At 44.9% G+C, this 26,707-nt stretch overlaps 2 protein-coding genes and 1 long non-coding RNA gene across 4 annotated transcripts in view; 2 read left to right on the forward strand and 1 right to left on the reverse strand.

The window, feature by feature from the left end:
* The window catches only part of MOB3B (MOB kinase activator 3B), a 172,076-nt gene extending 162,215 nt beyond the window's left edge, over window positions 1-9,861 (forward strand). Inside the window, exon 4 of the mRNA XM_015248062.3 lies at window positions 9,459-9,861. Within this exon, the coding sequence (XP_015103548.1) occupies window positions 9,459-9,488 (30 nt within the window). The 3' untranslated portion in view covers window positions 9,489-9,861. The remainder of the gene's footprint in view (window positions 1-9,458) is intronic.
* The window catches only part of EQTN (equatorin), a 72,620-nt gene that overhangs the window by 34,895 nt on the left and 11,018 nt on the right, over window positions 1-26,707 (forward strand). The window contains exon 3 of the mRNA XM_072959278.1: window positions 25,253-25,900. Coding sequence (XP_072815379.1) covers window positions 25,264-25,900 — 637 coding nt within the window. The 5' untranslated portion in view covers window positions 25,253-25,263. The remainder of the gene's footprint in view (window positions 1-25,252; window positions 25,901-26,707) is intronic.
* LOC140695988 (uncharacterized) lies at window positions 684-9,951 on the reverse strand. Of its 2 annotated transcripts, XR_012071886.1 has the most exons (4): window positions 9,863-9,951; window positions 6,610-6,717; window positions 2,300-3,166; window positions 684-1,790 (listed from the first exon to the last, which is right to left on the reverse strand). It is a non-coding gene; the product is annotated as an uncharacterized lncRNA (long non-coding RNA). The 2 variants fall into 2 exon arrangements; XR_012071885.1 differs by having other exon boundaries at window positions 684-3,166.

The following is a 26,707-nucleotide window of genomic DNA, read 5'->3' on the forward strand; positions in this document are numbered from 1 at the left end:
TAAGGCTCGGACAGCACTGTGCCATTCTGTTCCCTCCATCCTTTGTGACCTTTATGACCTAGCACTACTTATCTATATGGATAAAGCCTTGTTCCAAAAATCATTTAAGGTGGTAGGTGTCAGTCCCCCCACTGGAGTTCTTTCTCCAATTCCTGTTAAAGAGACACCACTACTTTAAGAGAAATAGTTTTTTTTTTTTTTTCCTAATGTGCCGGTCCCATGCTTGGTTCTCACCCAAGGCACCTGCTCTTCCTTCCCTGGCCCTGTGGAACAGAAGCTTCCCACCCAGACGCCCCACCCACAGGACCACTGGGCAGGGGCAGCATCCTCGGGACTTCGAAGGCCCTGAGGGCTAGAAGAGGTGTGCTGAGCAGGGGAAGGGGCAACAGAGAGTCTGCAGGGCCAAGTCGCAGTGCTCCCGACCTTCTGCAGGTCTCAGGAACTAGCTCTGAGTGGTCCAGTTCACCCAAGGAGACAACTGGGCTCGCACTCCTACAGAACATACCGAGGGGCGCTGCTGTGGGTGGAGGCTGACTCATGCTCACTGGTTCGGCCCTGCCCTGTTGGCGGAAGGAGGGAGCTGTAAAAAATCCTGCCCCGAGGCCCCACCCATGAAGTTACCTGGAGTGGGAGGTGCCCTTCCCCTGGAATCGCCAAGGCCCTGGGATAAAGGTCACTGTTACTCTGATACATGCAGCTTTATGGTTTCTCAAAAGTGAAAGGAGGAACCCCTCTGCTCGGGATAGGTGGCCTCAGCTGGGTGGCTGGGGTCCTGAGATGCAGGGCCATCCTGCGCCACAGGCAGACAGAGCTGCCCCTCCCCTTGATTCCACCTTTTGAAGACCACTTTTGCCACAGGGAACGGGGCGGGGGGATGGGGAGAGTGGCTGGGGATGTTTGGGGTTTGCTCGTTTGTTTTTCTTTTCTTCTCTTCGCTCTTGTTCCAGGGACTTCCCTGCATCAAGCAGCCTGATATTTTATTTTTCTGGGCTCCCCCTTGAAGAGAAACACTGCCCATCGGTGCCAAGGGTGATGCCCTTTCTCTCCTTCCTCACCCCTGGAGTCCAGGTCCCTTTTCCCGAACGCTCTGGCTTTTTTCTGGATGTCTTGTAACCCTCACAGACACAGAAGCAGGGTGTGAAAGGATGAATGGGTGTGTTCTCAGCAGGTTGAGGAAACTGAGTTCTCGGTGCAGAAACAAACAGAAGCAAGATGTGTGCAAGTCTGGAGAGAGGCGGGCGGCAGGTCCTGAAACCCTGCGGTCCCTTGAACTTGTTAGGACTTGATCTGGTAGGAGATGGAGATTTGCTTTTACACTTTTTTGAATCTTCAGAAGCACCTTTCCAGCCGGTGCTGGTTATGATACCAGCACGGATTAGAGAATGTAGACCTTTAACCTTGGCTCCACATTGGAATCCCAAGGCCATGTGGTATCACGGGCCATTCTGCGTCCTCCAAACCGGATGATTTGGAGACCTCGACAGCTGACAGCCGATTTTGGTCCTCATAATCAAATGCCTAGCACAATACCACTTCCTCCTTTGAAACTACCTCTCCTCATTCCTGGAGTTCTTTTGACAGCACCGTGGCCCTGCTTCTCATAGTGTCAGGATACTGGAGAATCCTCGCTGAGCCCTGGTTCCAGTCCATCCATGTTGCCTTGCGCGGTCAGCTGACCATCACAGCATCCTTGCTGATGCCGGTTCACATTTTAGTTCTCAGCCTCCGCGCTCCTCCAGGAAAACTGCTGGTTCCAAAGGGACTTTGCTTTTGCTTCTCTTGAGTTAGGTCTCGAGATAAGGAAAACACAAAATATCTGCTTGACCTCCGGGGTAGAAACATGGCCGGAGGGAAATGGGTTTTGGCCAGAGCTGAGGACCCTAAGGGGGAAGTGGATTAGGGGTGGTTCTGGTGAAATCTTAGCACACACAACAGCACAGTTGGGATGGGATGAGGGGTGGGGGGTGAAGACCCATGAGAGAAATGGAATTTTCGAGATGGTTAAAATTTTCAGTCCACCTACTTTTTAGGGGAGGGGAAAATAGCCAAGAGCAGAAGAAACAAATGGATAATATGGATACAACTGGGAGGTTTGAGAGTCTTTAAGAAATGGAATTTGTAGGGTAAAAGGCACTGCAGGAAGTCATCTTTCTGACCTGGCCACAGCTCCGGGGGGCCTAACCCTGCCGTCGGGAATGGAAGTCTTCTCAGTTACAGGGTTTCCCTGTTATTCATACCCTGTCCCCCAGCCCAGCCGGAAATGCTGTCCCTTGTACTTCATGCTGCAGTTCAAACCCACCTGCCCAAATCCGTCTTTATCTGAGAGGAGGCTGGGGGCTGACGAGCAGTGAGATGTAGCCAAGTCCAGCTTGGGGTCTGATACTGGGGGGGCGGGCCCGGAACTGGGCGGGGCAGGGCTGTGCTGCTGATTGGTCACAAGGAAGCACTTTTGAAAAGGAGCCCCACCCCCGGACGGCCTCTTCCGGTGGACCCGCCGATTTTCACTTTTCTCTTTTCGGCAACCGTCACCTTAATTAACATAGTGCCTTTAGAGTGTGTTGTTGAGGTTCCGTTATTGGAGAAGGGAAGTGTGTGTGTGTACCTCTGCTCTGTTAGCTGAGAGACAATTTACTTCTCTCTTAGGGCCAAATCTAACGTTTTGTTGTGTACTTCAAACCACCATGTTTGAAGCTATTGGGGTTTTCATGGTGGCTGATGAGGGGAGGGGCCCACTTACACAAAGGTCATGTTCACAAAGCTTTCCGCACAGTGTTCATTCTACACCCACCGTCCTTTCATCTCTCTGTTTCCTGTTCTTCCTCAATCCTTGCTTTATTTCCAATATTTCTTCCTCCCATTTTCTTCTTCTTGTATCTCAGAATTAGCAGAAAGTTGACGAATTAAAAACAAGAAATAGGCTTTCACACGCTGTTGCTGTAGCACTCCTATTCCTAACAGATAAGTTAAAACACTAGAAAAATAAAGAGCCTCACCCCTTTTCTTTTCTTCTCCCCCCCAGTGGAGTAATGGAAATAGTATGTTTTGTTTGTTGACCTGTTTTTGTTTTTGAGTCCCTCAAAGCTGGGTTCCAGTCCTCATTCTTCCACTTGCTAGCGATGTGAGCTTGGCCAAGTGATGTCTGTTCTCTGAGCCTCCATTTCCTCATCTGTAAATTAGAAAAAGCAATGCCTACTTCGCAGAGTTTTAAGAAAGCAATATGCAAATAAATATGTGTGTCTGCCATATCAGGTACTCAGTGCATCCTTCCCTCCACCTCTCATTTTACTGAGTCTCTTAACACCTAAAAATTACCCTTCTTCATTGGATTTTAGACTAGGGAACAAATAATTTTTAAGCACCTGGTAGAAGCCAGGTTTTGTGCACTGGGGTCCAAAGAGAAACCAGATATGGGTCATCTCTTCAGGAGCAACCTCATGCTGGCACTGGGAAAGAACTAAACGATCAGAGAACAACATGAGAGGGGCTGTGGGCACCACGGGAAACCAGAAAAGAAGACTTCTTAGGGCCAAGGTGGGGAGAGTAGGAGAAGGCATCCCTGAGGAAGTGACCCTGATGGGAGCCTTGAAGGTGCTGGGAGAAAGGTGTTTTGAGAAGAGAGGAGCAAAAGAAAGCATATATATGGGAATTGCTATGGGTTCAATGGGAGAGAAAGAATTGGGGAGTGACAGGGTGTGAAGCTGAGTGGTTGAGGCATTCAGATCAAGAAAAGCATTGGCTGCTAGAGTTGGGACTTTGACAGCTGTGGAGAGCCATGTAGGTTTCAGGTTTAGGTTAAGGAGAGCTAATAAGGCAAGAGGGATTTTGCCTGAAGCACACTGAGGCAACTCTAAGAAATCCTTGTTTCCACAAGTTGCCTTTCTCAAATCAACATCAAGTGTAGAGTGTCCACAGGCCAGGAGTCCTAGCTCTGCCATTTATCAGCGATGCCACCTTAGGTGAGTCACCCACTCCTTCCCATCTCTGAAATGAAGGCATTGAACTGGGTCATAGCCAATTGTCCTCCCAGCTTTAACAGTAGTCTGTGATTCTCTGATTCTGTCACTGCTTTTAGGAGCTTGTTTTATAATTTTTATAGTTCACTTATTAAAATTGTTAAAATTGTTATGTGCGCCTGGTAGACATAACATTTTTTTTCTCTATTCCATGTCAAAATTAAATTAGTAAAATGTGTGTTGGTCTGGTGTACTAAGCTCAGAGTCAGTTGATTTCTTTATAGTCTTGGCCAGGTCAGAAATTATTTGTGTGACCTGGAATAAGTCATTTGGACTTCCCTGCCCTCCGTGGCCATTTCTGAAAATGACTATATCGAGAGGTAAGAGTAAGATCTGACTCTTAGAGTCCGTGCAAGTTTGTTCAGTGCATATAAGGAAAAACTTCCTGCAAAGGCTAGCAAAAATCTCTAGTTTCAAAGTGTTTAGATCAGAAGTGGCTGAGTTTCTTATACAAAAGATATGTCGAATTCATCCACCACCACCATTCTCCAGAAAGACTATGCAAAACTCTTTTTTTAACTTCATTTCTAAAACTGGATATGATTTCAGTTTGAAGATTTGGTCTACTTCTCTTTGGGTTTTTTAAATGGCTGGCGTTTATGTTCTTCAGGAAAAATTACATGTGTATTAAAAATATCTAAAAATCCGGAAAATGTGTAAGAGGGAGATATCAGAAATAAAAAGCATATTATTTGATTTACCTGAAGGTAAAATCATCGTGTTGGACCCATACTTTATATTTTTTCCCAAAATAATTGGACCAAACCATACACACTCTTACGTGACTTGACCAAAATATCCCTCATCATTCATTAATAGACAACAGAGGTTAAAGGGTCTGCTCAGATTCAGGCAAAATGAAAGGCTGAATCCCAGTGCTGGCAGGAAGCCATGTGTGTGAGTGTGTGCTGAGTGCTGGGGGAACCCAAGAGGGAGCTCATTAACCCTTTCTGGGAACTGACAGTTGGATCTTGAAGGATGTCACAATTTGCCGGGCATAGAAGGGCAGAAAGCATTTCCCAGATGGAAGAAACAGCCCGTGAGAAGCTACTAGATACCTTGATAGACCATGGATGCTGGAGTCTGGAGGAGTCTCGTGTGCCTGGCGGGTGTGGTGAGTGGGCCAGGGTTCACCAGGAGGTGAGCAGCAGGGTGGGTGCGCCCAGTTAGGAGCGGCTTTGTTTGCCAGGCTGCAGAGCGTGGAATTTGTCCTGCTGACAGTCGGGAACCAAGGACTTGACAGAGTCAGTTACTGGCTTACATTAAAGCAGTGGCACTGAGTGAGCACAACCAAAGCCTGGCTTTACTCTTAAGGATGGATTTTTAAAACTCCAAGTGCTTGAAAAAATCTTCATATACAAACCAAATGCTTTGTGAACATTTCTCAGAAAATGTGCCTCACTTCTGCAGAATCTTCTTAAACACCTGTTAGAGTTCTTCAGTGGCCTTAACACGGTGGGTTCGGGAACTCCTGCCATGGCAAATTTATCCCTGAAGAGCAACCTGGGTAGGAGTTATTTAGGCCACTCCCCACGCTGGGAAGGAATGTGTTTGGGTCTCTGATGATGAGGAAAGCTGTAGAACCCAGTATTGGCTGGTTTTTTGGTTTGGGTCTTTCCCTCAGAATCGGGTATTTTTTAAACTGGCTCATTGGCGCCACCCGGTGGGAAATTGCTAGAATACAGCTGTGAAGGCCTGTAGGCTTTTGAGGGGCGGATCCAACTTCCTCAAGTTTCGGATCTATTTCAACCCTTCTTAAGAATGTTAAGAGGCCTCCCCTAAACAGTTTTTCTCTTGCATTTGAGACTTCATAGCGTGATGAGGAAAGCACTGGTCCTGGCTTTTCACAGACTAACTCAGTGGCTTTGTTCAGATATTCTCAAACTTTCCCTCTTTCGCTTTCTTTAAAAACAACAAAAAACCTCTTCCATACTTCTAGTATTCATAGTCTTTTAGTGGAATAATTGTTTTAGTGTTTACCCATTGCACTTGTAATTCAAACTGGCATCAGTCTGGGTAAAGGAAAAATATCTCTTACATTTTGAAAATTCAGGAATGATTGCAACCGTCTATAATTAATATATGTTAATTAATATAAGTCAGTATCATCCAAATGCATATTCATAAGACTGTCTCAAAGGCTTTAAATCATGGTCATGTGGTGTAGTAGAAAGAGCTGGACTTTGCACCCAGAAAAACCTGAGTTTAAATCTCACTCTGCCACTTTTTTTTTTTTTAATTGTAGTTCATTTACAATGCTGTATTAGTTTCATTAGTTTCAGGTGCACAACAAGGTAATTCAGTTATGTGTATATATATTCATTTTCAGATTCCCCTGATTATAGGTTGTCACAAGATATTGAACATATTCCCTATGCTGTACAGTAGGTCCTTGTTGCTTATCTAGTTTGTACATAGTTCTGTGTATACTTCTTCAACTTTCTGTGTGACTTTGATAAGTTATTCTCTGTCTCTGGCCTGTTTCCTCATCAGTCCAATGAGGACGACAAATCTGACTTCACAGGGTCAGGCTAAGGGTTACATGAAGTAATATATGTAGAGACATGAGGGACACGGGGACTGAGGGACGGCAGACCTTTGTTTGATGGAAGCAGCCGTTATCGTTAAGACTCTGAGGCTGACGCAGGCACCTGCCGGTTCACCTGGAGCATATCACTTCTGCTCTGAGGCCTGGATTCCTCTTCTGTCAAACAGAGATCACAGTTCTCCCCTCAGAGTTTTACAGAGGCAATGATACAACCACCCAAAGCTCCTGCACCTCATAGTTAACTTAGTGTTGGTTTAACAAGTACTAGTTCCTTTCTTTGTGTAATTCTGACCCATTGCAAGTTTCAGAATTAGTTAGGAAGCCAAAATTGTGTTCATCCCATGATCTCACCTTCACTCTTTATTTCCCAAACACACACACACACACACACACACACACACACACACACACACACACACTTTGCATTCCCACCTTATTTTTCCCGTCTCAGTCACCAAAAGTTAACCAAAAACACAAGAACCTTTGGATGCTTAACAGAGGAACAGCAGATTCCTTTTTAGGTTGTCTTCATGTTTCCACCCCGACACAAGGGCCCTGGGTCCTTATGTGAACCATTGTGAAACATTTACCTGTCCTTGTTTGAACCATTTACCAGTCTTCCCCGCCCCGCCGCCGTCCCCATCCTGCCCCGGCCCCTCTGCTCCCGCCACAGCAGCACCAGACTCCCGGTGGGCTCCTCCTCAGCCACGCACCCCTCCAGCTGCAGCCCCTCCTCCCTGTCCCCATTCCCCCATCCTCACCCATCAGACCCCCCTCCTCTAAGTTGTGGAGTCCATCTCAGTGGGCACCTTCTCAGAGAAGTCCTCTCAAGTCTCTTTCCTCCCAGCGCCCAGTGGCTGCTGCCATGTTTGTGCTTCTGAAGAGTCAAGAATGAATGAATTGGGTCTTTGCATCTGTCAATACTTCCAACCTTCCCAGTCACCTCAAGTAGGCATCACTGGTCCATTTCACAAATGAGGACACTGGGGACCTGTTCGTCGCTTGACTAGGCAAACATTTATCAGTCGTCCCTTGCCAGGCGCTGGGAACACAGCAGCAGACATCAGACACAGCCCTCTTCTCCATGGATCCTACGGGATCTTACAAGGGATCAGTCCAGGAGGTGGGAGTGAAGCAGATAACAGACGATTCCAGTTGTGAAGATGGGTGCCATGGGAGGGTGCAAGAGGAGGTGATGCCCAGCTTTGGAGGTTCCGGAAGGCATCCCTGGGTAGGGGCCCCTTTGGAGAAGACCCGAAGGCTCAGGGAGGCCACCCAGGGAGGTAGTGAGGGCAGAGTGGGATCTGAATGTGGGTGGGTTTGGTTCTACTGGGCCTTAGGACCTGCCCTGCTCTAAATATTTGCATTGACATCATCGTATTCTAGTGTGTAATCTACATCTCTGTCTCCCTAGTGGACTGCAGCCCCTTGAGAGCAGCATATCCGAGGCACCTGGTACAAGCTCAGATTCTGCTCTGTGGAGTTGGTTATTTCTGGGGTTTTGTTTGTTTGCTTTGTTTTTTTAACAGAGGCACTGGGGATTGAACCCAGGACCTTGCACATGCTAAGCATGCACTCAACCACTGAGCTCTACCCTCCCCTCCATAGATGGTTATTTCTTTAACCAACATATCGATGTGGTTTTCTCATAGAGCCTTTGAGCACCTGGCATTCTGTTGGCAAGCTCCTCTGACTCAGACGTTTCCTATTTTATGGGGGGCTGGGGGTGACCCAGGGTCAGCGTGCAAGAGGCGTAGCAGCTGGTGTTAGCTCTGCAGCAGGTGGAACTCAGAAGCAGCTCATTCGTCTGATTAAAACGACATGAAGCATGTCCTCCCAGATGCCACATGGCATAGGGCTCCTTCCCAGCCTGCGGCCCAGGCCATTTTGGGGATGAGAGAGGAGCTGCTGCTTTGTGCTAGGCACCGTGCTAAGGGTGGGGGATGCAAAATGGGACCCCGCACTGTGACTTAGAGTTTCTTTTTCCTGCTACTTAGGAGCTCGCAGTGCAGTAGGGCCAAAAGACATGCCCAGAGTCCATGCACACACAAGGATGTGCACACCGGCTCCTGGTGTGCAAGACTCCAGGTGGGCACAGGTGGAGGGAGTGGCTGATCCACAGTGGGCGGGGCGGGAGTGTAGGAAGACCTCTCAGGCAGGTCCAAGTCCTCTTGCTTAAGTTGAGAGAATGAACAGCAATGAGCCATGGGCAAGGGTCTCACCTGTACAGAGGCCCAGAGAAAGAGAACAGATGGCACATTTGGGATCTATAAATGCCCACAAGAGCCAGCTGGTTGTGGTTGCCTATCAGACACAAATGGGATATTCTCTATTTCCTTTAAAAAATGTCCTCCCTCCCACTTTTCTTGACTTGTACCCAGTGAAATTGTCCTTCATTCTTCCATCTTTGATTGAAACTTAAGTAAGAGAAATTCTGCTCTACTCTAAGAAAAACAACAGCTTAAATCCAATGATCATGTCAATCAGTAAGTGATACTTGGCTCCCGCTGGGAAGACAGCTGGGCATGGTGAGGACTGGGGCAAACTGGAAAGTGTCTTCTCCATATGAAGAGGACAGCCTTTCTCAACTCCAGCTACCCACTGGCTCCAGATCTTGCAATTTTTCAGAAAAAGAGAGCAACCTGGATTTTTGTCAGTTAGCTAAGTTTTGTAAACAGTGCTTTGCTTAAAAAACAAAAAACAAAACCAAACAAAAACAAAAACACAAACTGCAGACCAGACGGAACACATCTGTATGCTGAGCCTTATTCATGGGCCATGCTTGCAGTCTCTTGTTTAAAGGCTCCAGAGGTTGCCAGGGTATTTTCAGAATCCTTCAACAAGTCATTGCTTTGCTTATAGTTACTCCTAACCATCCTTCTCCCCCTGCTTTCCAGAAAGAGATGACGAGCAGGATGTGTCACTAACGCCCCATCTTATCCTTCGGAAGAAAGAGGAAAGCTGTTTCCTCCGGAGTCCCGGGCGGGCAGGAGGGAGACTTCCCTGGCTGAAAAGATGCACCGACTTCCAGGAGCAGGCGAGCTGGAGACCAGCGGTGATTCCCAAGAGATGTTCCCACTCACTTCATGTGCTCTTAACCCTCTGAGTGCTGCTAGCCACGACCTGTGGACCTGGCTGGGAGGGGGACGGCCCCCTCCCTTCTGTCTCCGATCGGATCGTCCCGGAGGAAGGAAGCCTCTGCACTTATGTGCGCGTCGCAGTTCTGCTGTGACCTAACGCCTAAGCTTTACTGGAATTCAGGTTTTGAGACTGAGATACCTAATTGTACTTTTCCACTTACCTGTCTTGTCGGCCAGCTGCCTTTTCTGTCATGTGTTTTCTTAGTCCCCAGTGAATTTTGAAACTCTGGGTGCACAGCCAGCTTTTCTCTAATGAGCCTTCCTGTCCGGTCCCTGCAGGCTCCGGTCCTGATGCTGTGGTCTTGCTCAGAGGCCCGCAGCCCGCCCGGCAGCATCAGTGCAATTTCTCTCATAGGCAGTTTTCCCAGCGGATGGCTGGGTCTCTGCCCCGAACAAGGTCTGCACTACACATTCCCTGCAGGGAAGAGACTGGTCCGTAGTCTAAGGCTAACGAGTTACCAGTTCACCCTGAACAGAATGTGTTTTTTAATAACCACACCATTCCTTATCGCTTCCATTCAAGACAGTTTTCCCTGTTTCCCAGAAGAGAGCAATAAAAGAAGTTATAAATGACCAAGAGTGATCTGCAGAAGCCCTGAGTCAGATTAATGCAGCATTTGTTCTTAATTAAAGGGTGTGGTGGCTGTCTCTACACAATACTGAAATTTCAACGGAAAAAAACAAAAACCAAAAGACCAAAAGTACAATGGGTAATTGGTGCGTGCAGCCCAGATGCCTGACCCATTGCCTGGTAATCTTCCCAGCCAGCCCTCTGAGCTTCTAGATCCAGCCGAAGTTTTCCTTCTCTTCCTCCACTCACTCCCCTCCTCTGCCTTATGATGTTATGACACAGAGCTACTTTCTGCCCGGATGATGCTTGTGCCACGGTTGCCAAGGTAACAGTGGAGCTGGAGCCATCTTCCTTCATCCGTCCTCCCCCGTGTCCCTGTCCCAGCAGACAGCATCATTCTGTGCTACACCCTGCCTTTTGAAAGCTAAGTGACTTTTAGCTGAAGAAATGTGGCCTTCTCTGATTCATTCGCAAAACTGTGGTGATCCTGAGAGCCTGGGACGAGGGGGCAATGACACTTCCCGTGATGGTTTGAATTGGACAAAATAGCAGTTGGTGGAGGGGTGTAGATAAGATTGTGTTAGTGCATCTTAATGAGATCCTGATTAAAGAATAACTAAACAGTTCTGGTGTCATTTTATTACACGTCACATGTTACAGTCATCTGTGGCTGCCAGGACAGCCTAGGAAGGCATGAAATCTTTCTTTGTCCAAACGGAGGAAGGGCTGGCTGTCTGGGCGCGGTAGTGTTCTGCGTTGACCCTACCCAGCAAACCAACCCACACTCCGTATCCCGTCCAAGTTGTCTCCTGGAATCCAAACGCTGCTGCTACCTCTCTCCACCTCGTTGTGCTCTGATCAACGACCAGTATGCCTTTTTTGTTTGTTTGTTTGCTTCCTTAGTATCTTTGAGAGGATAAGATAGGCAAAGATTTTTTGCTACATCATTGTTGGCCGAAAGAATATCTTTCTGTCCTAAGGATGCCGAGAACAGAGACACAGGATCCCCTCTTCCCGACCTCTGCCGTATGCAGTGCGTGCCACGTGGAGTGTTGGTCAGTGGGACCGAGAAGTGACAGCTTGGAGCCCAGGCCTTAGGAGGAACTCTGAAGCTTTGCACCGTGGAAAACTGTCAGAGTTTTACATTAAAAAGTGGACGAGGTTCCTGCCTTTCAGTAATGCCTAATTAAGTAGGATGGTGGACTCTGAAAACTTTGGTGATGAATTCTTTTTAAGGTTATTTGCTATTAACTGTTTGTGCCTATGAAATTTCCATTCAGTTAAAAAATCCAGATATTTTTGGAACTTCTTGGAACAATTTCCTTCTGAATATATTGTTCACTGCACTAGTCAGTCCTCCCAGCATGAGTGCTGGCAAACCTCCTATTTTTTAATTACAGAGTGTTCTTCTTCCTGCGGAACTTTGTTTGGCAAATTCTAAAGAAAATCATTAGAGGCAATTTTTTTTTTTTTAAATCTCTTTGGCCTGACTACATCTTAAGGACATCTCCTGGCCAGTGGAGATCTGGGCTCCTGGCAGCCCCTCAGGGCATCTCCTGCTGTCTGGGTCTGAGATTGACACCTTGCGCCTCCCTCCTAACCTGGCTGGTTCTCCCTCATTTCCCACTGTTTCACTTTTTTTGTTGTTGAATAATACATGTATCCATGAATTTTTCTTTTTAATTTTGAGAAATGTCAAGGTGGAAATTTCAAAAAGGAAAGATTATAATGAACATCCATATACCCTTAGTTGTCATTCTGTTTAGTGGGTGAGCCTTCTTCTCTAATGTATGTGTGTGGCGTGCGTATGTGTGTGTGGTCTCTGTGTCTGCGTGTACATGTACGTGGGTCTTTCATGACACTGACACTATGAAAGAGTTCACACCAGTTTGTTTGTAGAATGTGCCCACAATCAGGAATTTTTTTCTGATTGTTTCCCCATTATTAGATTCAGGTTAAACGTTTTTATTAAGAATACTATATAAGTGATGTTGTTTCTTTCCTTTTGCATCACATCCAGAAGCATGCAATGCCCAGTAGTCCCTTTTTATGATAGATACTAAGCTTGATCAGTGGGTTCAGGCATTATCTGCCTGATCCAGTCATTATAAAGTTCCATGATTCGTTAGAAAGCTCTGAAATTCAGTATGCATACATTTTATAGAGTGTGCGACTGTGTATATGTGTTTCCTTTTTTTTTTTGGAATCTTTAACTTCACATTTAATGAACACACAGCATTTTAACAGGTTCTGTGCAGACATGGTTCTAATATTGATTTGCTGTCACCTTATTTTTTTAAAAAGGGTTGGAGTGGGGAGATACAGAGGCTAGGTTAACCTGGCCCCAGTGCTCATATATGTGCTTTCCTTTCTTAATATTCTCAAAGAGCTCCAGGGTTTCCCAAAGATTACAGCCTTTGCAGTTAGATGACATAGCAATGACAAAAAATCCATCTCTTCCCATTTAACAGAGGGAAGGGGAAGCAAGAAGTTTACCTCTGCAGCTAACATGCAAGTCTGCTGGCTAATGAGAATTTGTGTGGCCCCTATAGCCAGAGCCAAAATATATATAACTTTTTTTTCTGTATCGTCAGTGACCTCCCATTCAGACTGATGGCTTATTTTACTAAAAAACTTCACTCTGTGCATCTATACTCCTCTTGAGTTCTCTGAACATTTTGGCCATCACTACTTTAAACTCTTTCTCAGATAAATTACCTATCTCCTCATCAGTTATTTCTTCTCTTGGGATTTTATCTCGTGCCTTGGCCTGGGAGATATTCCTTTGCCACGTCACGTCATCTATCTTTCTGTGTGTTGTGGACTCCTTCCACAGGCTTTGGGATTATTGTTTTCTTATTTCTAGTATCTGCCCCTGGTGGATGAGGCTGGACTAGAGGCTTATGCAGGTTTCCTGGCAGGAGGGGCAGGTGCCTGCCCACTGCTGGGTGAAGCTTGGTCCTGGACCTCTGGTGAGGAGGGCTGTGTCTAGAGGCCTTTGTGGCTTAGGGAGTCTGATGATGGGTGTGGCTGTGTTCCCACCCTGTATGTTGTTTGGCCTGAGACTTCCCTACAGGCTGTTGGCTGGGGCTAGGTCTTTGTGCTAATGATCCAATCAAGATGTCAGCCTCCAGGAAAGCTCGTGTAGATTAACATTCCCGGAATGTCCACCACCAGCTTTTATGTCCCCTGGATGAGCCACAGCCATCCTTCACGTCCCCAGGAGACCCTCCAAATCCAGCAGGCAGATATGGCCCAGGTTCCAATGAAATCATTCCCTCTGCCCTTGGACCTGATGCACGTGTTTCTGTGTACGCTTCCCAAGCAAATGGAGCCTCTGTTTCCCCAAGTCCTGTGAGACTCCCAGAGCCAAGCTGCTCTGGCCTTCAAAACCAGATGTCCTGGGGTCTCCTTCTCTTCCCAATGCCAGAACCTGGGCTGGGGAGCCTGATGTGGGGCTCAGAGCTCTCCTGTGGGAGAGCCTCTGTGACTTAAGTATTCTTCAGCTTGTGGGTCACCCACCTGGAGGGTATGGGGCCCACCCAGTGGGTATGGGGCCCAGTTATGTCGCTAGCATGCCCCTCCTACCGTCCTGCTGTGGTTGCCTCTTTATGTTTCCAGTTGCAGAAGATCCTTTTTGCTAGGTTCCAGTCTTTTTTTGATGGTTGTTTAGCATTCAGTTGTGGTTTCGTTGTAGTTGCAAGGAGAGGCAAGCTCGTGGTCCTACCACTCCGCCATCTTGACGGGAACTCCCCAGACCGGTGGTTTATTTTAGACAGCACGTATTTGCATTGAAGGTGATTGCCCAAGGGCAAAGAAGTTGATTTGGTTGGGGGTGGGAGGAATCTTAGCTATTACACTGGGTCAGGGCCCTCCCAGGGACCATAGTATATATGCAGATACAATTTCGTGGGGATAGGGGGATGATTCGGCTCTTTAGGAGGGTGATAATGAAAAGAAAAAAAAAGGTTGAGGAATACTCATCTAGAGTCAGTTTCTGCTTCTGAGATTGAGATTGTTGATTTTTCCTTCCTGGGGTGTTTTCTCATTTCTGAGGGTCAGAATAAATGGAGACAGCTTTGAGAGATTTCTTAATCCTTTCCCTCTACCCTCCCAACCCGTATCAGTAACATTCCAGATGAAAAACTGATTCTCCTCTCAAAGATCTTCAGGCGCAGAAATTCCACTGCATCCTTTTGTACAACCCACAGACCTGTTTACATCGGAAATCCTTTCATTCAACTTGAGCCAAGCTATCTTTGATTTTCAGCTCACCTTGTCTAGTGTCCCAAGTTAACAAAGATCCAGAGATGATATAGGATGAGTAAGAACATACGAAATGATAGCTTTATTTGCACATAAAATATTTGAAGACTGTTACCAACTGTCCTTCAGTCTTCTTTCCCTGTCATCTCCCATTGGCAGAATTCTCTTGGAAGTCTTGTTGCCCCACTGTGAACATTTCTATACTTCAACCTGAAACCTTCCCAGGGCTCTCCATGGCACTGTGCATTATGGCTGCAACCAGCCGTGAACATATAAGAAACGACTGCATGCTTTCTCCAAACTGTATTGTGTCCTTATCAACTCCTGACTTGATTTTATACATTTATAAATTTCCTTTTTTGTTATATTTGCCCACAGTAAATCCTCCTCTATATTCTCTTCTGCCATTTTGGTTTAGGTTTATCTTCTTGAGCTTCCTTCCTACCTTTAGCATTCTTCCTAAGATTACACTGTGTTGTTTTGTCTTAATCACCTCTTCAATTGGCAAAGCATTAGGGGACTCAGATAGGGTTCCTGTCGTCTTTCTGTGGTGATTATATCAATTAAGCATTCAGGTCATTGATGGAAGCACATCCCTTCCTATGGTCTCTAACCTTTCATCACTTCCACATCCCGTGGGTATCGCACTGTGAGAAAAAGAAATATAGAAACAGTACAGCCATGTTTTCAAGAAATGTGTACAAAGGCAAAATTACTAGAAGGAGTCTGATGTGTCACTCGGATAATACCGTTGTCTTTTGTGCTTTGATCATTTTGGTCCTTGAGGAAATAGGTCATTCTCTCCTAGAATTAGCCAAACAAAGCGTGTTTTGGAAATAATGGGTTTTTTTTTTCCTGCTTTGAAGAATATATCCACAAAAAAACTTTTATAATAGACTATTTCCCTCTGGGCAGTTATTAATTCCGGGGAAGAAGTTTTCAATGAATAAATAAGGATTTTTGTAACTTTTAGAGGGAGGAGTCCATTTCTAATCTGACAGTTAAGCTGTTTTACTAGCTTTTAGTGTTCTAATTTCAGAGTTTTTCAGTGTCTTTTCTAATTGCATCAGAAAAAAAGATTTAGCATAATTTTAGTTTCATGTGTGATTAAATAAAGGGTTTGGTTACAAAAACAGGCTAACAATGAAAAACAATTAGAAATGTAAGATAAGACTAAAGGATATTTATGAAGTCAGTTCTGTGTGAGCTTAGGAACTCAAATGTCACAAATAAAAGACACATAACCATCATCTAGTCTGTCTTTTTTGTGTGTTTGGTATATTTCTGTAACAAATATATTCTTTATCTTGCCATGATCCTGGAACTGGTAAACGAAAAGAAAGGTTAAATCTAAAAAAACAAACAAACAAACAAAAAAACTAATACAAAATTTATTTTAGAACACATACACATATTTGTATTTTAGCAGAAGTGTCTTTGTTCTATTACAGATTCTCCCAAGAGGGGGTCATACATCATGTTTAGCTTCTCAACAGGTTAATCACGCACGTCTCTCTCCAGGAATAGGATTCAGTATTACATTAGATAATGATTTGGCGTGTAAGTGTAATAAGTCTAGATTTTAGAAAAAAGCTCATCAATCGGAGTAAATAAATCAAAGGTTTAGTCTCAAGTTTGCCACTACCTTTGTTGTATGACCTTGGGTAGTGTATTTAACTGTTCTGTGCCTCAGATATCTGAACTGCAACTGGGCTTATAGATGTGTTCCTGTGTAACTTATAGTTATTTTTGGACAATCATGTAAGATGAAAATATATGAACATATTTGGAAAAGCAGAAATGTATACATTCTTATGTACGATTTATACATTTACAGTCACTGTGGAATAACTAAATGACTCCAATAACCACCCCTGTTCCCATTGGCAACAATTGAGTGCTATGTCTGACAAAAGCCATTTGTGACAAAATGACTTCTAGACACAGGGAGTGAGGAGGAGTGAACTTCTGGAGCTCAGTCACAAATATAAAGTGTTCCTCTGCTCCTCAGCTCCGCAGTCTGAAATGTACACAAGACGTGACAGAGAGGCAGACTATGGACGGAATTTGTCCCGTAGGCATGTTCTGTGAATCGTTGTTGTTGTTTTTAACTAGCTACCAGCATAACTGGGAAATTTGATGCTTAAAAATCAGAATTTCTGGCTTCTCTTGCAGAATCAAAAAATCTGGCAACACTAGGTTTTTGTTTTCATGTGGCAGGAACTGGCTGAGAAGTGGCTGACCGATTTAGATGGGGTTGTCTCTCTAATTTACCACTGTCCTCACCACTCCCATTTGCCTTCCAGACACATGGCTGATTGTCCCCATTGCCCTCTTAAGCTGGGATGCTGCACTCACGTACATTTCTTGCCCACTTTTTCCCCATAGCATCTATATTGTATAATTTATTTACTAGGTTCATTGTGTGTTGTCTGTCTCCCTGCAACTGGAATAGAAATTCCACGCCATCAGAAATCTCTATTTTGTTTATTGCCGTGTACTAGCACCTAGAAGAGAGTGTCTGGCACAGATTCGATGCCCAATAGACCTTTGATGAATAAACAAATGAGTGAATGAATTCACATGGTGGATAGGTGCTTGCTATCAGAGAGAAGTTAATTAAAAGCAATATGTAACAATGATAATGATAATTTGATGATACTAACACCCAAAGTACACATTTGAGTGCGAACTGTAGACTAAGTACCTGTTAAGGGTTTTACATGGATAATCTCATCTAACCCATGAGGTGGGTTATCTGTTTATCCCCATTTTAAAGTCAAAGTTACCCAAGTAACTTGCCTGAGGTCACAAGCAAGAAAGTGATGTCACACAGGTGTGCTCCAGCGCCCGCAATCTAAACACAGGAGTCACCTCCACCCACTAGGCACAGGGCTCTTCTCAGATTTCTTCCCTCCCTATAGATACCGGGTCCATGTCATGTAGCAAGTCAGCCTTCAGTCGCTGTCCTGGTCATGCGATTACAGTAGTGCTTCTGTGACTGGTGCATCTGAGAACTTCAAGTATTTCTATTCACAGAAGTTCATTCACAAATACACAGTGGACCCTTAGTCAGAGATCAAGTGGGACAAGGGATCTAGCGTGGAAACCCGGAAGGCCAAAATGGCTTGTCCACTGAGTGTTGAGTGGTGTGAGGCCAAGACCAGAGTCCAGGATGGGTCCCTGAGTGGGCAGGAGACAGGGACAATGTGCAAGGCCAGGAGTGGGAGCAGATTGCTTCTATAATTAATTAAAATGGTACCTAAGAAACTTCTAGGTCTTGCTTCCTGCTGTGGAATGGGAAAAAAATGCAATTCACTCAGTGTTAGGAGAAAACAAGCAGACTTTTAAGAGTGAATAAACAGAAACACCCAAAGCAGATTAGCTTTGACAATAAGGACCGTGCAGAACGATCACATTTAATTTTTGCTAGTGTTTCTTCTCCATGAAAAAAATGAATGTATTGACTCTTCATAATGTAGAATTTGTGGTAACATGAACAATTAGAAATATGCAGCTGATGTGCTATATATACACAATGGAATACTACTCAACCATAAAAAAGAATAAAATAATGCCATTTGCAGCAACATGGATGAAACTGGAGATCATCATACTAAGTGAAGGAAGCCAGAAAGAGAAAGAAAAATACCATATTATATCATTCATATGTGGAATCTACAAAAAATGACACAAATGAACTTATTTACAAAACAGAAACAGACTCACTAACATAGAAAACAAACTTATGGTTACCAGAGGAGAAAGGAGATGGGAAGGGGTAAATTGGGAGTCTGAGATTTGCAGATACTAATTATTATATATAAAATAGATAAACAACAAGTTTCCACTGTATAGCACAGGGAACTATTCAATATCTTATGGTAACCCATAATAAAAAAATATGAAAAGGAATATATATATATATATATATATATATAACTGAATCGCTGTGCTGTACACCAGAAATTAACATTGTAAACCGATTGTACTTCAATTTAAAAAAAATGTTCCATAATAATAATAATAATAAAAGAAATATGCAACTGAGAGGCTAGAGCAATGTGTGGCTAGGAGATTTATTTATGCATACATTCCACAAGCTAATTTAGAAATGAATAGGAAACACGTTGCATACCTGACGTGTGCAGCACCCTTTGAGGGCAGCAGGAGTCATGGCAGAGGTACAGTTCTCCAGGTCCTGGTTCCACCGGGAGATCTGTAATATGTCACGAGGGAACGCTGGCCTGTGTTTTAAGGCTGGATGAAACAAACAAACTGTGGGTGAGATGAATAACTTGTACCCTCCCATTCCTAGGCCTCCATGTAATTGTCCACAAAATGATTCAGCGGCAGAACAAAGAAGGAGGCAGCCTTTCTCAAGACAGGAGCAGGGAGCGGGAGGATTTTTTTTTAACAGCAAATCTTTAACTTCAGCAACTATTGAACCAAGGAAGTTAAAGAAAGTTCATTCAAAAGGCAAGGCCTGTTTCATGCTCCTGGGAAGATTTTTTTTTTTTTTTAACACACTTCCAGCCTTAGAATGAGCTTCCTAAGTTTGCGCGGATAACACATGGTGTCGCTCTGGTATTAAGTACTGACAGGGCATCATCTGGGCAGTGGATTAAGCAAAACCCTGTGAGCATATGGGTTTGGAATAAAAGAACTAAAAAAACTGCAAGTTCAGAAAGTCCCCAAGAGCTGTAAGCTAGTTATTGCCAGGTCTTCTGTTAGCATTCAGAAAGAAAAGGTGGTGCCGCCCTTGCGCTCAGGGTATTTAATTGGAATTTGCATTATTTCTCGTAAGTGACTGCAAAGGATTTCCCTGCGACTTGGATAGAGAAACATGAAAGAAGGTACCCTAGCCCGTCACCCACTCCCAAGAGAAAGGAAAAATGAACAAGGCGATTTTCACCTGAACATCCTCTGGTGCTCATGGAGTCCTGAGTTACTGTGCTGGAAAGAACTAGGAACAGAGCAGGTGGGTGTGCCAGGTGCTTTCAGGGGACTTAGGAAGGTGTTTTAGGGGAAAGACGGGCTACGAATTAACTTACTGAGAACCTATTCTGTGCTGTCGACTGGAAAGTTATGCACAGCCTGGAAGTTGAGAGTTATGTTTTACTCTGTAGACTTTCTGAGGACTCGAGCCTGGAAGGCTCTAAGCGACTGCTCCAAAGATGCAAGGGAGGAGCCAGGATACGTAGGAGTTTTTGCAACAAAGGCCAGGTTGTCAAAACATTGAAAGATTACTGTTAATTAAAGAAACCAGATATCTCAAGTAAAGGAATTTAGTGCTTTTCTATGTTTGGGATGGTGCAAAAGCCTGGGCTCATTGAAATCATTCCTTTCATGTGCACCTTAGCCAGCTATGGCCAGTATCCTGCTCTTTCCCATCCTGAGTTTTCTCAGGGAGCAGCGTTGAGGGTGGCTACAGAGGCCAGGCTGCCTGCTTGTCTGCATCCTGAGTTCCCTCTGCTCACTGTTGGGGGTAGTGGCTGTTGACTTGATGTCCGCAGCATCCTTTGTTCACTGATATGGCTGGCAGTATTTTTTATTCACAGTGCCAAGCACTATGTTTGGTACTTGACATGTATTCTCCCATCCCATTCTCACAGCTGTTCCCTAAGGGAAATATTGGTGACAGCAAGCATCCATAATCTGTGGCAGAGGTTGTGACCGAGCACCGGTTGCAGGCTGGGGAGCAGGGATGAGCTCACACAGGGACAGTCCTTTGCTCTCATACCGTGCTAGGCATCGTGCCAAGCATTTCACTTTGATTATCTGAATTAATGTCCAACACAGTCTTGTGAGGCAGAGCCTATTGTTATTATTCCCATTTTGCAGATGAGGAAACTGAGGTGGCAGCATAAGATTCGAGGTCATGCAGCGGGGTAGCTGGGGTGGTGGGATCTGAACCCAGGCAGTCTGCCTCCAGAGCCCCCGCTCTTAACGACTGGGTTGCATCCCTCTGACACACACACTTTGTCTATTAAAAAGCTATTCCTCCTCTGACCTTGTTCCCTTGCTACCCTGGTGACCAAGCTTTCACCACGAGGATCACAAAAGGAGTTGCCCCTGAAAAGCCCAAAGGAAGCTGGGGAAGGAATAATGGGGTGACATGGGTGGACTGAATGCCTCCTGCACAGACGAGAAAGGAAGTCCAGTGAACATGCCACTGAAAGTTAAGGTTGTCAAGATGATGGGTCAAGGGGAGGAAACAAGTGGGCTTCACACCCCTGCGGCAGACGTCACTCACCAGGCCCCTGCCTGGGGAGGAAAGCCTGGCTGGGAAGCACGGTCTCTAACAGGCTGGTAGGAGCAGCCAGGGGTACCATTTCCCCTCTGATTCAAAGGGGGGTCCCACCTTCCAGTCGTCTCCCAGTTTCCTGCCTGACCGGACTTAGTCTTCAAGGATGACGAGTCTATACCGAGAATGAGAAAAGTGTTTTCTCCTCAAATTTGGCAGTGGGAATACACAAGACTGGAAAGAGGTGGGGAAACGCGGTCTGAGTCAGCAGAAGTGTGCCTCCGGGCTCTGGCTGATGCTTTCGTAGGCCTGTAGTCAACATAGTAACCTACTTGCAATACTGTTATTATGCATACTTCACGGGCAGGAGAATGGAGGCCTCAGCTCCTTTGCTTTGGGCTGGGTGCCCTCATCTGTCTTTGCTTTTTCTCATCCCAAGGTTCAAAATCATTGGAGAAGAATAATTTCCCCCATTTACATGCAATTCTTTAACACCCATCCTGATACGAATCATGTCTGATAATTACTAAGATGTGTTTTGCATCAGGGCCAGATGAGGGGGCTCTGTGGACACGAAGGAAATGGCTGATAACCAGGAGAGTTCAGATACAGCTGGTTCGGGGAGACAGTGGAGGAAGCAGCCACTCCCAATGGAAAGCTTGTCGAATCGGACTGCGGGGTCTGGCTAGCAGAAGGAAAAAACTTGTATTCAGATAAAGTGGAAAAGAAACTGCACCCTTTTCTCTACCATCCTTAAAAAGATGGTCCTGAGGAGCAGACTTATTTTAATGAGATAATGGAAATGCAAAAGGACAATTAACAGCCAGCAACTTGGGAGAAAGATTCACCCAAACCCATGTTAGAAAATTAGCCTCAGGGCCACAGAGGCACCCGCTTCCTCCATCTGCACACACAGCCTCAGCATTTCCGCAGACTCTCCTGCCTCAACAACAGCGAGGCAATGGCTCTCCCTGTCTCTACTCCCCCTTCCACTCTTCACCAACTGAAGCCAGATTGCGCTTTCTAAACCCCAGACCTGATGGTACGTACCCTCTTCCCCTAGCCCCGCAGAACCCTTCCCTGGCGGCCCTCCCCGACCAGCGTGAACCCAGAGGCAGGCTTTTCACAGGTTAGAAAAAAGGGCCCCCAGCCCTTGCACTCATCCTCAGGATTTTGGATTTCATAGGCAAGAAAATTTAAAATTAAACAACAATTCTGTTGTTTATTTATGGATGCTCTCATCACTCTTATTTCACAAGAGAAAAGACATTTTAACAACCCAAAGACTAGAAAGCGTAGATCTCAGAATAAAAGCCCATCCGTCAGGTTGCCCTAAAGTAGTTAGAGTCTGCACCTGCAGCTGCATGCTCGCTGACGCATCCGGGTCTTGGTGCAGGTGTGTGAGGAGCCCAGAGCTGTTTTTGTGAGTTTGGTGGTGGTTTTTCCTGTGGTGCCCTGAATGTGTAGAGGCACTGGATTGCTTGGGCAGCGTAACTTGCAATGCCTGGTCCCTCTCCATGTAATCTCGCTTGCCTGACCACCTGCAAGAGGGCGGGCAGTGGGCCCGCTTTCCAGGACAGCCCAGGGGACAAGCACACACCACACCCTAGCTGCTCCCTTTGCCTGCGCGTGACCTGGAGCCAGAGCGGCTGTGACATCCCTCGCAGGTGAGAAAGGACTCCCTTTCCTTGAGGCCCTCAAGATTATTGGTTTCCCCACCCTCCCTTCTCTCCCACTAACTAGTCCAACCCTGCCTCGAGGACTAGAGAACTAGAACCATCAAGTCTCCTCTTTGGCTCAAGAGCCTCCCTGCTCCCTCTGCTGGGTCGTCTCAGGTGGGAGGCAGGCAGCAATAAAGATAGTTTGCATGCTAGCCAGCGCCTGGGTGTGGGTTTCTGTCTAAATGGTTCTAGAGGAAGAATTATTTGCTCTATCCATGAAACTAGATATTGAATCCCTAAACAGAATAATACGCATAGGATCTAAAATCCTGAGGATGAGTGCAAGGGCTGGGGGCCCTTTTTTCTAACCTGTGAAAAGCCTGCCTCTGGGTTCATGCTGGTCGGGGAGGGCCGCCAGGGAAGGGTTCTGAGGGGCGAGGGGATCCGGATATTGAAGAAGAAAAGAGAGGAGAAGATGCCGAATAAGTGGAGAGGACAGGAGATCAGAGATTCCTGTTGGGCAGGAGAACAAGGTGGCAGGAGGACCCGAGTTAGAGAGCTGCCAGGAGGCAAGGTTGTGTTCAGAGAGTGATCTGTTTGAATTTAAGATTCCAATTTTATTTATTGCTATTTATCGCTGCACAACGAAATACATTAAAACTTAGTGATTTAACACAACACCTATTGTATCATGTCTCGTGACTCTGTGGGTCAGGAGTTCAGGCAAGGCTCAGCTGGGTTAGTCTTCTGCCCCACATGGTGGCGGCCACTTGATGAGGTGCAGCTGGAGGCTGGCTGATGGATGTGGCCAAGATGGTGTCACTCACATGCCTGGTGCTTTGCAGGGAGGGAGGGCCAGAAGACCTGGCTCGGCTGGGTGTTTTTCTCTCTCTGTGGTCTCAGGTCCTCTCCATGGAATGTCTCCAGTAAGGTACATCTGACATGGCACTCAGGGCTTCAAAGCTAGTATTCTAGGAGACAGGGGTAAAGCTGTCGTCCCTTCAGGCCTGGGCTAAATTTTCATATTAGTTCTAGGACTCACGAGACTTAAGTTTTCTAAGTAGACCATCATGGCATCTGCGAATAATGGTAGTTTTGTTTCTTCCTTTCCAATCCTTACATTTTCTGTTTTGTTTCCTTACCTCATTGCACTGAATGTTATCTCTGGTACAAGGTTTAATAAAAGACCTAAGTATTTACAATTTGGTCTTTATAGAATATTTGCCGATCTATGCTTTAGACTGTAGATTTAAATGTTAAAAAAAATCATAGAAGAACTGAGATGAAAAAGTTTATTTGTTAAAATAATCTTAGTGTGGGGAGGGATAAATTAATCTGAATAAAAATGACATGGAACTACTTGCAAAAAAATAGATATGAATCGAGGGGTGGGAGGGAAGATGGAAGGGGAAGAAAATTAAAGTGTGGAAGAAGGTTGATTGGATGGAGTTTGTAAATGACAAAGAAGACAGTTATTTTAGGAGACACTATAGGGAGTGTTGGAAAGAAATTGGATACCGGAGATTTTAAGGAAGTTTTACATTGTGTTGTATTATGTATTCCCCTTTCGTGGCCTCTATGAGACTTCACCAAAGGCACATCTTACTTTACAAAATTCTTTTAAGACATTAGACTTTACAGCCCCGATGCTTGTGTCATTTTAATTATGAATATTCTCCAGAGCTGAGAGGCTATCCATCAGTAATAATCAAAATTGAGGGAAGCAAAGTTAGGTGACCCTTTACTAACATGAAGAGCAATATTAGGAATATTGTCCATTTGATTTCTTGCCTTTATTACTTATTATATGAGTTATTATATGAGAAATATATGGAAAATGTTATCTAGGTCTAAATCTTCTTCTTACTAAATATTATATAATTTTCTCAAGCTGCATGTGAGGTAAAAGATGGGTTTTATTGATAAAAATGTTCTTAGTAAAGCAGATACTTTATACTTTATGAAGAATATAGGCCTTCGATCCCCCTCAAAAAGATATTTCAAAAGACTTCCCCTCAGAGAATTATTGTTAAGATAAGCCATGAACCAGAATTTTCAGGGCATTTGGATTGAATCTGGGTATCTGGTTAGTTTTTAACAGATACTTGGATTGCAGTTATCTGAAAGAACATATAGTATCACAAATGCTTCAAAAACCAGAAAGGTCTGTTCTCATTTTCTGATACTAAGCCAACAATATTAATGGCTCTTTAAAATCTAGGGACCAATCGTTTACATTATTTCCTGAAAACATACCTCTTAATTTTCAGAGAAAATCTTATAATGGTTTATTTTTAAAAATAAAAACCATTACAGGACCAAAGATAAAGACATCAGACCGAGTTACAAAGGTTTTGGACGCTCCTCGCAGGCATTCTGATCTCCATTTGGCAGTGATGTCATAATGTCCTAGCTGGTTCTAGGACGTGCTGGGCAACAGAAGGGAAACTCTGAGACGCAGTCGATCACTGGATAAATCATATCATTTTCCCAATGAATTTTATATTGTTTATTTTTTTATCTGGGGTTTTCTCCCCAGAGTTTGGTCTTATGGATCCTCCTGATGAAGGTGAGTAAGCATTTAGAACTTTCACCGAAATAGCAGATAAGAAAGGTGACCCCTTATCCTAGAAAACCAGCCGGTGGCAATTTCCGATAGGATGATAGAAAGTTGATTGTTGCAAATATGGTATAACTTAGATTTTAAATCTCTGCCTCAAATCCTTTGTGAAAAAAGTGCAGTTAGAAAAAGAAAGTAGTCAAAGAAATCAACATACTTCTAATCTATGGTTATCCTTTTTTTCAGGGCCTGATGTGATGCCCATGGCTGGGCAGCTGGTGCCTGAGCAGCTGGTTTCTGAACCCCCTGTGCCTGAACAGCTGGTGTCTGAACCTCCTGTGCCTGAACAGCTGGTGTCCGAACCCCCTGTGCCTGAACAGCTGGTATCTGAACCCCCTGTGCCTGAGCAGCTGGTGTCTGAACCCCCTGTGCCTGAGCATGCTGTGCCTGAAGCCTCTGTGCCTGGGCACACTGCGCCTGAGCACACTACACCTGAACACCCTGTGCCTACACAGCCTGTGCCTGAACAGCTGGTATCTGAACCCCCTGTGCCTGAGCAGCTGGTGTCTGAACCCCCTGTGCCTGAGCATGCTGTGCCTGAAGCCTCTGTGCCTGGGCACACTGCGCCTGAGCACACTGCACCTGAACACCCTGTGCCTACACAGCCTGTGCCTGAGCACACTGTGCCTGAACCCCCTGTGCCTGAGCACATTGTGCCTGAACCCCCTGCACCTGAGCACACTGCACCTGAACACCCTGTGCCTGAGCAGCCTCTGCCTGAGCATGCTGTGCCTGAACACCCTGTGCCTGAGCAGCCCCATCAAGAAGGAGAAAATAATGAGAATGCTCCTGCTAATGAGAAAACTGGCAATTATTATAAAGATATAAAACAATGTAAGCTTTTAAAGTTAATAGTAATACATATACAAAAGCTGATTATACTGGTTTGATTTAATTGTTTCTAAAACACCTATAATCATTTTATTTCCTACTTAAATTTTAAGTTACCTTATAGATGTTCCACTGTATAAGATGAAATTCTTATTTCCTGCAACTTTTTTTTATGAGATGTTAGGAGAACAAGATTCTTGTTGTAATTGTCTGTAATTGTCTACATACAGTTGTATGTAAGTGTATAATAGTTGCAGACAATAGGTAATTGTCTACAATTAGCATAGGGTTTATCATAGCAGTATGGTTATTTATTCACATTAGTAACAATTGACCTAATTCTCTGGTGAGTTCACCAAAATTAATTTGGAGGTGTGTGTCAGTTTCCTAGGGTTTCTTGAAATGAATAACCACAAACTGGGAGATTCAAAGCAAAAGAAATTTATTCTTTCATAGTTCTCACTGAGCCAGCAATCCAAAATGAAAGTTTTGGCCATGCCATGCTCTCTCCAAAGCCTCGAGGGGAGGGTATTCCCTTGCCTCTTCCAGCTTCTGGTAGCCCCAGGCATCCTTGGCTTGTAGCAGCAGAACACCAATCTCTGCCTCTGTCTTCACAAATTTTTCCTGTGTGTCAGTGTCCAAATTTCCCTCTTCCCAGTAAGGACACCATATTGAATTGGGAGCCCACCTGCTCCCATGTGACTTCATCTTAACTAAATCTTCAATGACTCTTTTTCCAAGTTAGGTCACATTCTGAGGTACTGAGAGTTAGAACTTGAGCATATCTTTTTAGGCGAACAAAGTTCAACC

The sequence above is a fragment of the Vicugna pacos genome, chromosome 4, assembly GCF_048564905.1.
Source record: "Vicugna pacos chromosome 4, VicPac4, whole genome shotgun sequence".
NCBI lineage: Eukaryota > Metazoa > Chordata > Mammalia > Artiodactyla > Camelidae > Vicugna > Vicugna pacos.